Raw genomic sequence first — 14,132 nt, 5'->3', positions numbered from 1 at the left:
ACCAAGAGCTTGTAACACTCCAAAGAGAAAGGAAAAATTTAAATCGCATCATATGACCCCTTTAATAGCCTTATAGGACAGAACAAGAAACGCTATAAATAAACTTTCATTGCGTAAAAGTATTATATAATAAGAAAAGCTCCAAATGATACATAAGACGAACAAGAAAGGCTATTAATAATCTTTCATTGCGCAAAAGTATTATGATACTAAAGGCTACAAATACAGAGCGGCACAAAGCGCTTATGCGCATCCCGTGTGCAGAATGATGCGCTTGAAGCAACACGGAGTCACAGTGCACAGCTCCGCATAGAGAAGTTCAAAGCACAAAGGACAGAGATATTGATGCGTAGTTTATTAAATCTGTGCGATAGTATATTGAGCCTTTTCTTTGAACAGTTTTAAATCTCAGTTATTGTGCGCTCTTGGATAGTTTCATCGTCTTGACTAGGGCTGAAACGATTCCTCGAATACCTCGAGTAATTCGAATACAAAAAATCCACGAGGCAAATTATTTGCCCCGAGACGTTGTTTAGTCCATTTACTGTAACTACACACGGAACACCGTGTTTCCCCACGGACCATTATTACTGACGCACAACCCGATAAACTCTGGACTATAGACTGTAAAAAAAAAGCGCTGGACATATTTAAGATCGTAAATCAATATGGTGGCTAGTTATAATGTCCCTACGTTAGCTGTTTTGTGAAAGACTAAACGCTAGCTTAGTACTTCATATACCACAGCAAAAACTATAGTCTGAGAAAGTTCAAACATGATTAAAGGCAAGTGAACAGTGCTTGAAAAAAAAAAGAAAAAAAAAGCATAGATAATATAAACAATAGTATTCAGATACATACATTTAATAATTAAGTGTAAAATAACACCATGAAACGATTCCTCGAATACCTCGAGTAATTCGAATACAAAAAATCCACGAGGCAAATTATTTGCCCCGAGACGTTGTTTAGTCCATTTACTGTAACTACACACGGAACACCGTGTTTCCCCACGGACCATTATTACTGACGCACAACCTGCCTACGTTTGCTATGTTTTGTGAAAGACTAAACGCCATTGTGCATAAAAATACCACAGAAAGAAAGTTAGTCAATATCACACAACAAATGCCAATTTTCACCTCTAAAATCAGCATGATTATAAATGTGATTTTATTCAACAGTTCAATAAACAACAAGGTAATATTATGAGACTTACGTTTTAGACACTATATTGCCTGTTTTTGCTTTATTTTGCCAACAAAAAAAATCCCAACACAGCCACAGCGCTGTTTTGCGTCTCTGAACAACATGACGGTGTTTCGTTCCTGAATGAATCACCCTTTTAAATGATTCAGTTCAATCGCAATGACTCGCTTCTTAACAGTGACTTGCTGCCACCTGCTGGCAGCTTTTTCGTTTTTAAAATAATTTTAAATACCAATATTCAATGTTTTATGTTTAAAATAACAAAATAAATATTATTTATGCATTTGTAGCTGCAGATTAAATGCATTCATGTCCCTCTGTGTGGGAAATTCATCCGTATTTATAGGCTGCTGTCCCTTTAAATCCGACTGCACCGATCCAGTATAATGATACACATCCGATATCTTTCTCAGCTGTTTACATTCATTTAAAACATAACCAACTGCATTTACGAGAATGATCGTCGAGACGGGTACTATTGACATAATTCTGTGTGTATGTGTCTGTTCAAACATGAGGAGATGCGAAAGACTAATCAACTCGCTGTTCGCACGCTGTCTGAAACGCGTCTCTCTGTGTGTGTGCGCGCGCGCGCTTTGCACATTTTAGCATTACATAAAAAGTAGTCACAAATCAGAAAATGTCATTTTAACATCAGTGTGACCACAAAAAAAAAAAGACACTAATTTTATATCATTGTAACTTTGCTTTCCACACACTTTAAGTACTTCTTCATACACCACAGCAAAAACGATAGTCTGAGAAAGTTCAAACATGATTAAAGGCAAGTGAACAGTGCTTGAAAAAAAAAAGAAAAAAAAAGCATAGATAATATAAACAATAGTATTCAGATACATACATTTAATAATTAAGTGTAAAATAACTTTTAGTTTGTACTGTTTACCTTTTTTAAAGTAATGTGAAATAGATTTTTGTATTTTTATTTATTTTATTTTTTTATTGATCATTTTGTATTTGCATTTTGAATGCAATTTGGCAATTAAATACATTAAATGGGTTTAGTTTTCACGGTTATTAATGTATGCAATTTCAGCAATAAAAATGTAAATTTTTCTAAAAAGAAAACAACTTAGTTGCTTATTTTAAGAGATCTATCTTATTATCTCTTGTATATTTAGTATAGCTCTTTAATAAATAAAAATGACTTCTTATCCGATTACTCGATTAATCAATGGAGTAATCTGTAGAATACTCGATTACTAAAATAATCGATAGCTACAGCCCTAGTCTTGACTGTCGTAACCAAACGTGACACGCAGTTTGAATGCTGAATGGAGGATGGCAGACAGCCGCAGCAGAGAGAAGAGTTTGTGAACTTGAATTTAATGACTTAAATATTCATCTGTACCTCACACTGAACTATGGAACAGCTTCAGAACACTTGGACTTTGACTTTATGGTGCTTTATAATGTGTTTGTGCTTTCGTGGGGCTTAACAATAACACAGAATAGTATAAGCACAATATCGGATTTGGATCGGTTCGTCTGACCGATACCCGATCCGGCAGAAAATTCCAGTATCGGAGCCGATACCGATCCTGAGTATCGGATCGATGCATCCCTAACTTTTACTCCTACTATCTAGCCTAAAACCGTTGATGCAATGCAATATTTCTGTCCTCACAAAGCGAAAATGCTGTGGGACAGCACCTTGTCAATTTGTTTCGCCCAGTTTATATTAAAATATTTTTATTGTTTTCTTGTAGATCCAGAAAACAGTGAAAAAGGCAACACGACGGGAGCAGCTGAAGAGGGAGGAGGTGGAGCGCAAGAGACTGAAGGCAGTGCTGGAGGTGCAGTATTTGCTGGAGCAGCTGGGGGAGGAAAGCGTGAGGCAGGACCTGACTCAGTCCAGTGGGGACGCCCCTGTACTCACAGAGTCAGAGCTCACGGGCCTGGACGAGTTCTACAAGCTAATTGGCCCTGAGCGGGACTCTAGTGTAAGGTGAGGACAGTTCATTTCTGCCGTTCAGTTCATTTTTGTTAGTAGATTTGGTGTGTTTGAATATTTCAGAATTACTTTTGATTCCAGGTTGGCTGAGCAGTTTGAGGAAGCATCCGTGCATTTGTGGGAGCTTTTGGAAGGAAGGGATAAAGCTGTGGCTGGAACCACATGTAAGTAATGTTTTTTTCTGGATTTTACAGTCAATTTAGTCTTAATATTGGACCCAAAATGTTTACTTTTTAAACTGTAATGGTTTACTTATACATATAGGAATGAATAAATAAAAATAAATATTTTTTTATGTGTGGATTTTTTAAGAGTACCATTTATTTATTATAGAATACAATTATTATTTAACAAAGCTCTATTCTGAAGGTGTATTTTTGTGATGTACATTTTAGGATTGTGAGACCTTGCATGAAATTAAAGGTCTCTGCTTAATTTCGAACATAAACAAAAAATGTTTCACGATTCTGTGAGGGATTCGATTGTGAACTCAGTCTCTTGAACTATTCATAGCTTAAAGGCAGAGTAAGTGATTTCTGGTAGCCAATGTTGATATTTGAAATCACCAAAACAAACACGCCCCTACCCCAAAAGGGTCTTGCCCCTATTTTGATAGCTCCGCCCCACATATACGTACGCAACCCAGGCAACGATTAGTTCTGTGAAACAAAGCAAAACCAATGTTACACCGTGTCTACGGACGTGAGCGGCGCGGCGCGACAAATCCCGACAGAAAACTGCTGCCGGGTTCTATTTATGACGTGCTGAGACAAATTTCAAATGGTTTTCAACGGTCGTTTGATCGCGTCCAGTGTAGGCAGACTTTAGCTGTTGTAGACACGGTGTTACTCACCTATTGAGAAGAAACAAAGCAACCTCGGCATCCGATCGCAGGCCTCCGCTCCTTGAGTTCTCTCCAGTGCTGGAAAGCTGATCCGATATTTACACGGGTCCTACTTCTTGCCTTCTCGTTCCGCAGACGTTTTCCTCTTTTGTTTTTTATCCGCCATCTCTATCTTTCTGTCGCTCGGCTCGGCTAATGTCCGTCCCATGCACTGAACGCGCTCTCCTCCACATCACGAGTAGACACGCCCCTTATTGCTGATTGGCTACAAGTTTGTTTTGCGATTCGGCCCGAATCAGTTTTCTAAAGTGTTTTTGAAAAATCACTTACTCTGCCTTTAAGTGAATCTGATTCTTGGTAACGCAAGAGTGAGTTTGAGGTTGTTTCATGAAAGTTAAAAAGAATGAAAAAGAACCAGTTCGTAAGAGTCTTTTGTTTGTAACTCGCACTTTCAATTGTCAGAATAGTCTTGAGCAATGCCAACTGAATAATCAAATCAATATTTGTTCTCCAGTGAGTCTGAATACCAATGGGGCCATCCCTCTCTTGGCCTCCCTATGAATGGTGGCACTTGCCATGGCTTTTGAAAGCTGTGCTCTGTCTCGGCCCTATGAGGGTCAGCAATGCTGACTTGACCCACGTCAGCAGCTGGGCAGGCAGCCAGTGGTCTGCACAAAACCTCTCTGCTGGAGGTTTTAATGATGGACATGGCCTGCCTGCGTATTCCTACAGAGAGGGTGGGAATCATGATAGTATCAATTTTTTTGTAAATTCAGTCTATGAGACTTTGTTTACTGATGTTGTTGCAGTTTTTGTGGGCTAAATCAAAGTTACCTTCAGTAAAGAAAAATGCCTTTTGAGTCCAAATGATGTAGTTAACATCTTACAGCAGACTAGCACGGCCTCGCTAAACTTTGAGCCCTTGCATTAACCTGTTTTTTGTGTCTTGAACAGACAAAGCCCTTAAGGAAAGCTTGGACAAGATGCTGCTAAGTGGGTACTTTGATCGTGCTCAAACACATCAGAATGGAGTGTGTGAAGAGGAGACGGGGGCCGCAGCAGCAGCGGAGTCTTCAGAGAGCGAGGAACGCCCCGCTGAGCCAGGTAAAAACAAAGCCATCAAATTTCAGAGCAGAGAAATGCTTTCTTAAGCGACTGACAGCTTACATCGATGTTCTTGTCTTTTCACAGAGGGAACCGCTCAAGAATACACAGAAACTATTGAGGATGAAGCAACAGAGGTGTGAATTGATATTAACACAGTTTAGGGCTTTTCGCCCTTGAAATAGTTAATCCTGGGTCATTCTAAAACCCAGAGGTCTGTTGCACAAAGCTGGTTTTGGTTTTTACACGGGTAAGTTCGTGTTTAGTTTGAGCAAACTCTCGAGTTTACGGGCTCAAGAAGGTAGGTTGGTTTCGAGCAGGTTTCGAGCAGGTTTCGTTGCCATAGTAACTTGCACTACATGGCTACCCTGCTCCGGAGCAGGTTTTATTCTGGGTTAGCGATTGCAAACCCAAACTGGACCAATCAGCTGTGAGCAAAGTTACATATATCTGATGCAATAAAGCCACTCCCCCATATCTCTTGCTCCGCATTAAAGCAGTTTACAGTGATAGAATCTTAGAGACAGAATTGCCCGTCTTTTGCTGCTAATTATTTATAATTATTTATAATTCATATAAAATATTCAAATAATTGTTATATGAACTGGCAATTAATAATCTTTCCATTTAAATACATTTAAATATATACATATAAGTTTTAATATATAAAGCTTTTAAAATTACTTTTATTTAGAAACTAAATAAATTATTAAATTCTGTTGATTTATTTGCATAATAAAATATTTTATTTCTGCTGCCTTCTCAAACTTTTGCTGCAGCAGCAGTGCTTATTCCTACCTTGTAAATGCATTTAAATTCATTATATTTTTAATAACACCTCTTAATATTCAGCAGAGAAGTTAATTGGGCATAGTCATGCGAGAAGTGTATCAAACCGATGCTCTCTCTTCCGTGTGATTGGCTGTTTGCTGCATGTGTCACACTTTCAGGTTAATCACAAACTCTGGATCAAACTCTGAATTGACAGAGAATGTTTATATCTAGCTTTGTGAGCCAGCTGAACTTAATCTAAACCAGGTTGGATTTGTTTGGTTTTGTCAACTCTGAAACTCAGAGTTTGTTCAGCTAGCTTCATGCAACAGGCCACAGGTGAACGGAATCCTGGGTTATCTTGCTTCATTTTTTACACTGCGTTTTTCATCGCCATGAGTTTTTCTGTTTGGCCGATTCATCGAACAATGAGTGCATGGGACTTTCATTTTGACAGAGCTGAGAACGCCAGTGTATTGCTAAGCATCTAGCTGAAACATTATCACACAAGTTTGGCAAAAGCAATGTTAATGCTGCTTGCGAGCAGGGTTTCATAACCATAGTGCTAACCTGCTTCTAAGTTACAAGTGTGAAACATTCCTCTACCTGGGGTTAAAAATGGGGTTTAGGCCGATGATGACCCAGGGTTAAGCACAGTGTGAAAAGCCGTGTTTTATGTACATGCTTTATGTAAATCCTGTTTTTTTTTTTTTTTTTTTTGGAAGGCAAGAAAACATTTTACAAACTAGACAACTGTAGTCATAACATGTTTTTAATGCCCTGCACTTCTTTTTCCTTCTAGTTTGTAAACAGACAATTCATTCCAGAAGCCACCTACAGCAGCAGTGACAAAGAGCAAGGAGCAGAGTGGAACACAAGTTCTCAGGTATACCTAATAGACCTCATTTGTCAAAGAAAACACCAGAATTGTTAGCAACCTCTGGCAAATGGTGTTTACACTGTGATTTTTGCTTTTCAGGCAGTTAGTGCCCTCCAGCAACCACAGCAGCCACCTGCAGCCATGAGCCCAGCTCTGGTCAGCTCGGAACCGCACACACTGAACGCCGTCCTCCCTCCCCCTGCAGCAGATCCCGTGGTCCGAAAGCAGGCAGTCCAAGATCTCATGGCTCAAATGCAGGGTACCTTCAACTTCATGCAGGTAAACTGCGGAATTTGTCATTCATCATGCTTCAAGGGTAGCAGTGGCCTTTTCTAACTTGTGTGTGAAATGTAACGCAGGACTCCATGCTGGAGTTTGAGGGACCGCCTCTAGATCCTGCCATTGTGTCGGCACAGCCCATGAAACCTGCACAGATGGTCTGTCCACCAGGTTGGTATACAAATTTAAAAATGCTGCGTCCCAATGTGCCTACTTGTACTACGTCCTTAAAGTATGTACTCTTGGTGAAGAAAAAGTACACACTTTTGAGTGTGTAGTAGAAGAGTAGGCAAACTTTGGGACTTACTATCATGACATACAATTGTGTTTTCAACGGGCTGCTCTGTCGCATAGTTACATGCACACTGCCACTGTAAACTGGCCTGTCAATCATCTTGTCACAGTTAACATCCTCCACATTTCATTTAACTTCGTACCGTATTGGAGAGAAAAGAAGTAGCACTTTGATCTGCCAGCCGTGGGTCTTTATGCGGAGAACTCTGCTCATATTTTTTGCATAATGATTCATTTAAAAGTTAATGGCCCAACAGATGTTTATAAAAGTTCACATTGTTGCAGATGAAATATAAAAGATAACATTTAATAAATATTTTTTACCAGGTTAATTGTTGATTATTAGTAGGTCAAACCCCTTTATCTAAACCTCTTTACTTAACCATTGGTCGCGCACATCGCTTTTTTATTCGTGTTTGTAGTTCTGAACCGAATCCTTCACCAAAGCGCAATGGATTGTGGGCAATATTAGCCATTAGAGTGTGCACGGATCCACACTTAAAAAGTCTACCTGAAATAGTAGACCATCCAGGGAATTTTGGCATATTCTTTTCAACATACTATGCTTTGGGACACACTTATTCTAATCTCGCATACTATTTAGGATGGATAGTATGAACATTGGCGCGCAGGGATAGTCTGCTCTAAAAGCAAAAATTCTTATTTACTTTATTTATTTATTTAGACACCTTTAGATGCATCATGTCAAGTTGGGCATCAATCAGTAGATTGCATTGTTTTTTTGTGTTTTATGACCAAATGTCCAATGAATAATATCTGTACAAATCAATCATATTTGAGAGCTATGCTGAAGGACCGAAGATTCCTTGCAGCAGTGTTATTTTAGTATTATTTAATCGCTATCAAAGCATTTATTAATATTTGGAATTAGCCATAGTTTTTATATTTTAATTTAGGTTTGTTATTTTTGGGCTTTTGTCACTTTTATTCCCTTTGTTTTCTTTTTCCAATTTTAGTACTTCATCTTGTTTCTAATCATTGAAGTGAAGTTTTTAATTTTGGCTTTTTCGATTACTAAAACCAATTTTTAATAGTTTTAAAGAAGTTTAGCCTTGCACAAAGAAAAAAACATTTATAATGACGACATAAGGCTGAATAACTAAAGAATTTTGGATTAACTATTCTATAGGGTTGGGTATTGTTTGAATATTATCAATTCCAATTCTGTTAATCCCATTCCTTGTTTCGATTCCAATAAGGTAGAAAAAAAAATGAAGGTGAACATTTAGATGTCAAACATTTATTCTGTGTCTTTTTACAAAGCATTCTGTTGCAGCTGAATAACACGAGCAAAAATCAGCAGCCTACAGAACACTTGGGCACAAGAGGAACTTTTGCCTATGCTTTTAACAAAAATACCACAGCAAAAACTAAAAAAATATATACATTTCAAATATTAAATTGTTAAAGACAAGTAAACAGTCAGTAATAAAATGGGAACAAACAAATCAATAGCAATAGCATAAATACAACTGTACAAATTTCAGGTACAGAAAATGAAATCCAAAGTTATCTTTTCATAAATAAGATATAGATTAATCCTAATTAAAGGTACGAAAGGTATTCAGTCAAGATCAGTGAATGATTTTCTTTTGTTCTTTGATTAACATTAATGACAGGCAGCAGGTTTATTATTCTGCTGTCTCTAACACCGAATGCACACGGATCTAAATTACTGTTACACATTCGTTTTCTTTCTCATCTGTTTGCGTTCAACTTAAGAAAAAATGGCTGTGTTTACAAGGATATACTGACATAATTTTGTGCATATTGGTCGCAAGATGTGAAAAAGAAGTTCAGGCCAGAACTACCTTGTCTGCAGTGGAACCCGCACCAGAGCTTGCCGCAAAACAGTGCGCAAGTTCTTTCCTACTTGTGCTTAAATGGTATAAAATCACATTAGAATGCAAACGCAGGAATCGTTAAGCGAAATCGTAATGCACATGTCTTATTGAATTCCGGTTCTTGGAAATTTGGAACCGATTCTAAAATGAAACCAGTTCTCAATACCCAGCCCAAAATGTTGCTCTTTTAATGTGTGTTTTTTTTTTTTTTTTGCTCACACAGAATCCCGACTACCCCAACACAACGCTCTTTCTGTGCAGCCTGAACCCACGCAAGTAAGTTCAATTAGCAGAAACATGCTCTCAAGTGGTTTCTGTCTGAAATGGCTTTCCTAAAACTCTGTTTCTCTATCCATGAAAGGGGGCCTACTCCTCCACACCCCCTCTCTATCAGCCCCCTCATAACTCGGAACCCCGACCACAGACAGACTCCATTGACCCCCTGCAGGTAACCGCATACACCGCAGTGCTTTCGCAGATGCTGTGTGTACACTATGGCTTAGATATGTGAGTGATGTAGGATATACACCCTAGGTCTCCATGCCCCTGTTGTCTGAGCAGCCCCCTACCCCTTCCTCTCAGCCCCAGGTGTTTCAGCCTGTCTCCAAACCCCTTCACAGTGGCATCAACGTTAACGCAGCTCCATTCCAGTCCATGCAAGCGGTAGGCCTCAACCTGTCTACCCCACCCTCTCCAAATTCACCCCCTCAGAGTTTGTCTCTCCATACTGCTTCTGTTCTGTTTTTCATGCTGTGTAAGGGGCCGTTCACAAAGAACACATTGTTACATTACGTTACGCAGTTTTTTTCCATTGGTTTTCTATGTAAACAAGCATTGCCCTTACACGTTTGATTGTTCTGCTCATGTCTTGCATCTTTTGTAGTGTCTTGATGAGGTCTTCTAGAAACGTGGCCTTCAACCACAGCTTTAGACTTTACGGTTATTTTTTTTTTTCTTTCCGCTGCCCCACATCTATCGTTTTTAGATGCAAGAACGTGTTCTGCGTGAATGGCCCTTGACAGGCTTGTTTTGTTTAAAAGTACATTATGAACTTGAGCCTTTTGAGTTCATCATGTTCAAGCCTGTTGTACATCATTTGTGGATGAGCCGTTACTTGCATGTCTATAATGGTCAGTTTTTATTCAAAAAAAAAAATCTTTGTAGTTTTCATCTTTGTATATAATTTATCCTGTTTGTATATCCGTAATCTCCTTTTAAATGTTTAATGATTTATTTACGTAATTTTTTAAACTGATTTTACCCATTTTGTGCCATGAAAACAGACTTAGAGCCTGACATGGTGTAATAAGACCAAACAATAGTGAACTTATTACATGCCACATGACAGTTTTGGATATGATTACATGTTTTCTCTCCTCCATTAGGTATTCAATATGAACGCTCCAGTTCCTCCAACCAATGAGATGGAGTCTCAGAAGATTTCCAGCCAGTATCAGAGTAGCTATGGTCAAGGCTTCAGCACACAAGCCACCCTTCCAGCTGAGCAGCAGGAACTGCCTCAAGAAGCCCTGCAGTCAGGTAAGAGAATTGCTGCTACATTTGTGCCATTTTATAGTTTTAAAAAAACTACTAACTAATTGGTTTATAAAAATATTTTTTGGTTTCTTTGTAGTTGGCCCTTTCCATTCTCAAGACCAAGGTATTCCGTCTGCAGGGGGACACCAGTCTGCATCTCAGCAGCCCTCGGGGCAGGGCACAGGGTTTGGGCGGCCAGGTCAGTCCTTTTACAACAACAGAGCAATGCCACGAGCTGGGCCCAGAAATCCCAGAGGAGCTTTGAACGGCTACCGTGGACCATCAAATGGATTTAGAGGTGAGCCAAGACTGCTTTAAATTATAACAAAAAATGCTATTCTGAAATGAAAATCTGAAAAAATTCCAGTGTAAAATATTACAATGTTTTTTTTTTTTTATTATGTTTAGGTGGATACGATGGGTATCGCGCTCCATTCCCGAACACTCCAAACACTGGATACGGGCAAACTCAGTTCAGCACTCCGCGAGATTATTCCAACAACACCTACCAACGGGTAACTTCAAGAAAACAAATACTGTGTAGATTTGAGAAGTTATATATGCATTACCATAATAGAATAGGTTTTAAAGTCCCATGTGTTTTCTTTCCAGGATGGATATCAGCAAAGCTTCAAGCGAGGAGCTACCCAAGGACCTCGAGGTTGCTCTCGAGGTAATGCTCAAGCGATGCGATCCTAAAATCTTTGGGAAGACTTGTTTCTTTTTGGCCACTTTGAACATTCATTTATTGAGAATGTTTCCCCCAGCCCATATTTTTACTCCTATCAGTGTTTTTTTTTTTTTTTTGGCTTATTGATTCAAGTAAGCCCACTTTGATAGTTTTAATATACTAATGTGTTTTACAGAGAGACAGTGGAGAGCTGAAACTGTCAGTGTTGTGATTTTTCAGCCAGGTCGTGTTTAAAACATAGACATTCCTGTAAACTTGAAAGATTTTCATTAATTTATTTTTTTTATAAAATAAAATGCAAAAAGAAATCTGCCACTGTCGGTCCAATCCATAGGAGTGTTTTTGATATTTCGTTGACCTGCCCCCCCCCTCCATACTTGGTTCTTGCCCCTGTGTATTCGGTACTGAAGGCATTAATTGTTTTTTGTTTTTTTGTTCACCCCATATTAATTTGAAGATTTGTTTTTCTGCTGTCCTGCCCTTTGTATGCTCATGTCACTCCTTGAGAGAATGTTTCAATAAAGATGTGTTGCATTACCTGCTTGTCTGCCGCTGCTTTCTTTTTGCTCTCCATGCTCGAAAATCCTCTCACCTGTCCTGTGACCCTTTTGTCTGCTAAATTGTTGGAGGTTGACTTTGTTTCCTTTAGTCTTCTTAAGGGGAGGCAGGTGATTGGTCTGCTTATTGGTCGTTTTTTTCTGCAGCTCTGTTTGCTTTTCTGCCTCTTGCGTCATGTACTATATCCTGCGTTCCAATAAGATTAAGAGTTTCTTTTAATTAGGTGTGAAACATTAGTACAACAAAATGGCCCTAAGATTGCCTCCATGATCTATGATGCTGTTCCAAATGAGTCCATTGCTGGTCCATGTTGTTCCAAACCTGTATTTTTTTTCTTTCATGGAGGGTATGTATGTATGAAAAAGAGCTGCAAGAACATCTGGCAAAATATTTCCTTTTGTTGTCATCAGAAGTAAAAATATGGGTTTGGAATGATATGAGGGTGATTGTGGCAAATTGCCATGGCAAAAAAATACGTATTTTGGGGTGAACTATTCTGTTCAGGTCTTGTGTGACCTGAACATTAGCAGCTATGTGTTGGATTGTACATAATTTTAGGAAAGCTAAAACAGGGTTTTACAAAGAAATAACCTGAATACTCTGGCATGTGACTATTTCAGAGAATCCTGTTAAGAATAATTGTTGCTACTGACATTTTCTCTAATTGTTGCTTAAAATGATTTACGTTTATTAAATTTGCAGTGCTTTTTATCTCTATGATGTCATTTCGCTTTTGTTTTTTCAAAGTCTAGTTAAGAACAGCCAGACTGTTGCGTGTTGCACTACAGTCCACTTGAATTTGAGTGCTATAATGATATATGGAGCTGTTCTGATGAATCTGTTGTTGTACTTTTGGGATTGATGGTTTGCATTTAACACTTGTAGTATAAGATACATAATGTACATACTTTATGGGTGTTTTATGATCAGAATACCATTTCAAAAGCATGGAAAGTGCTCGTTGTAATTGGCCCTGAAATTATTGAATGTGACTAGACTATTTATCTCCACATTGATTTTCTGATGTATTTGGGTTTCAGGACGAGGGGGATCATATCGGTCCAGCAGAGGAATGGGTCCCATGGCTGCCCAACAGACCAGCTAAACCCAGTCCTTTAGCCATTATCAGCCCTGTTCCACCCCTTTATCTCCTCCACCCATTTGGACTCTCAAACACGAGCCGTGCCACTCCAGACCATGTAGTTAGATGACCGCATCTTAGCAAGTAAGGACACAACCAATGGTTTTGGGAAAATACAGTATCAATGAGACTATAGCACTCCCAGCACTGTAATTGCTCAGAGCTCTCAAAGCTTTCTCTCAATCATATGCTATTGCACAGCCTTTACACATTTGAGACAGAACACGTGCCTTTGATTATGGGTGTCTGGATTTTAATTGAGCTTGGTGGAATGACGACTTAGTAGCTGGGAACAGCCGCTAGATTATGAATGTGAAGTACACCGTATACCAAAGGCACTTTGTTTTTGGCCAAATTAACTGTTAAGTGAATGTGAAAAATTTACTTGTACGTACTGTATTGTGACGTGAATTCTTTTTTTGGCTCAGCCAAACAGTTTACAGGAAATGCATTGTACTGTATGTGGCTGAATGACTGCTTCATTGTATTTCTTCCAATCAATGTTGATTAGAATTAGTGCTAATAAATGGTTTTTGAAGGACGAGACACTTTAAAAGTTATTCTCACACATTTGGTATGACGTAAGAGCAGAATCTTCTTTGAAGCCATAAAATACTTTGTGCATTTAATATCTTAAACTCTTAAAGCACTCTTGTGTCTTTTAATATGCAGTTTTTTTTAATAGATATTTTTATTTATTTATATATATATATATATATATATATATATATATATATTAGTGCTTCATTGATATGATTATCACAAATGGTTTTTGATGGGTTAAGTATAGTGCAACAAGAAATTTGTGTGGTGTGTGTGGAATAATTAAAATGCACTTAAAGCTAGTTTTGGGTTCAGTGCAAGGTAAGCACAATAGACAGCATTTGTGGCTTCATGTTGATTACCACAAAAAAAAGTAATTGGCACAAGAACAGTTTCAATAATATGGACAGAGGATGTAAACAATTAAGTGTGGGGGAAAATTGGG

General features: G+C 38.5%; 1 protein-coding gene across 3 annotated transcripts in view; it reads left to right on the top strand.

Moving 5' to 3' along the window:
- Positions 1 to 13,692, top strand: part of caprin1a (cell cycle associated protein 1a) — a 16,577-nt gene extending 2,885 nt beyond the window's left edge. Inside the window, exons 5-19 of one of the 3 annotated variants that reach the window (XM_016502354.1) lie at positions 2,937 to 3,175; positions 3,263 to 3,345; positions 4,980 to 5,129; positions 5,217 to 5,266; positions 6,703 to 6,786; positions 6,880 to 7,059; positions 7,140 to 7,230; positions 9,442 to 9,494; positions 9,580 to 9,666; positions 9,801 to 9,881; positions 10,604 to 10,757; positions 10,852 to 11,052; positions 11,163 to 11,269; positions 11,367 to 11,427; positions 13,044 to 13,692. In XM_016502354.1, the coding sequence (XP_016357840.1) occupies positions 2,937 to 3,175; positions 3,263 to 3,345; positions 4,980 to 5,129; positions 5,217 to 5,266; positions 6,703 to 6,786; positions 6,880 to 7,059; positions 7,140 to 7,230; positions 9,442 to 9,494; positions 9,580 to 9,666; positions 9,801 to 9,881; positions 10,604 to 10,757; positions 10,852 to 11,052; positions 11,163 to 11,269; positions 11,367 to 11,427; positions 13,044 to 13,108 (1,686 nt within the window). In that variant the 3' untranslated portion in view covers positions 13,109 to 13,692. Of the gene's footprint in view, positions 1 to 2,936; positions 3,176 to 3,262; positions 3,346 to 4,979; positions 5,130 to 5,216; positions 5,267 to 6,702; positions 6,787 to 6,879; positions 7,060 to 7,139; positions 7,231 to 9,441; positions 9,495 to 9,579; positions 9,667 to 9,752; positions 9,882 to 10,603; positions 10,758 to 10,851; positions 11,053 to 11,162; positions 11,270 to 11,366; positions 11,428 to 13,043 lie in introns of all 3 variants that reach the window. The other 2 variants (XM_016502353.1, XM_016502355.1) reach the window with 2 other exon arrangements.
- The last annotated feature ends 440 nt before the right edge of the window (positions 13,693 to 14,132 follow it).

The sequence above is a fragment of the Sinocyclocheilus anshuiensis genome, unplaced genomic scaffold, assembly GCF_001515605.1.
Source record: "Sinocyclocheilus anshuiensis isolate Anshui unplaced genomic scaffold, SAMN03320099.WGS_v1.1 scaffold1099, whole genome shotgun sequence".
Classification (NCBI taxonomy): Eukaryota; Metazoa; Chordata; class Actinopteri; order Cypriniformes; family Cyprinidae; genus Sinocyclocheilus; species Sinocyclocheilus anshuiensis.
Note: the sequence above shows the minus strand (reverse complement) of the source record. Positions and strands in the feature narration are given on the sequence as shown.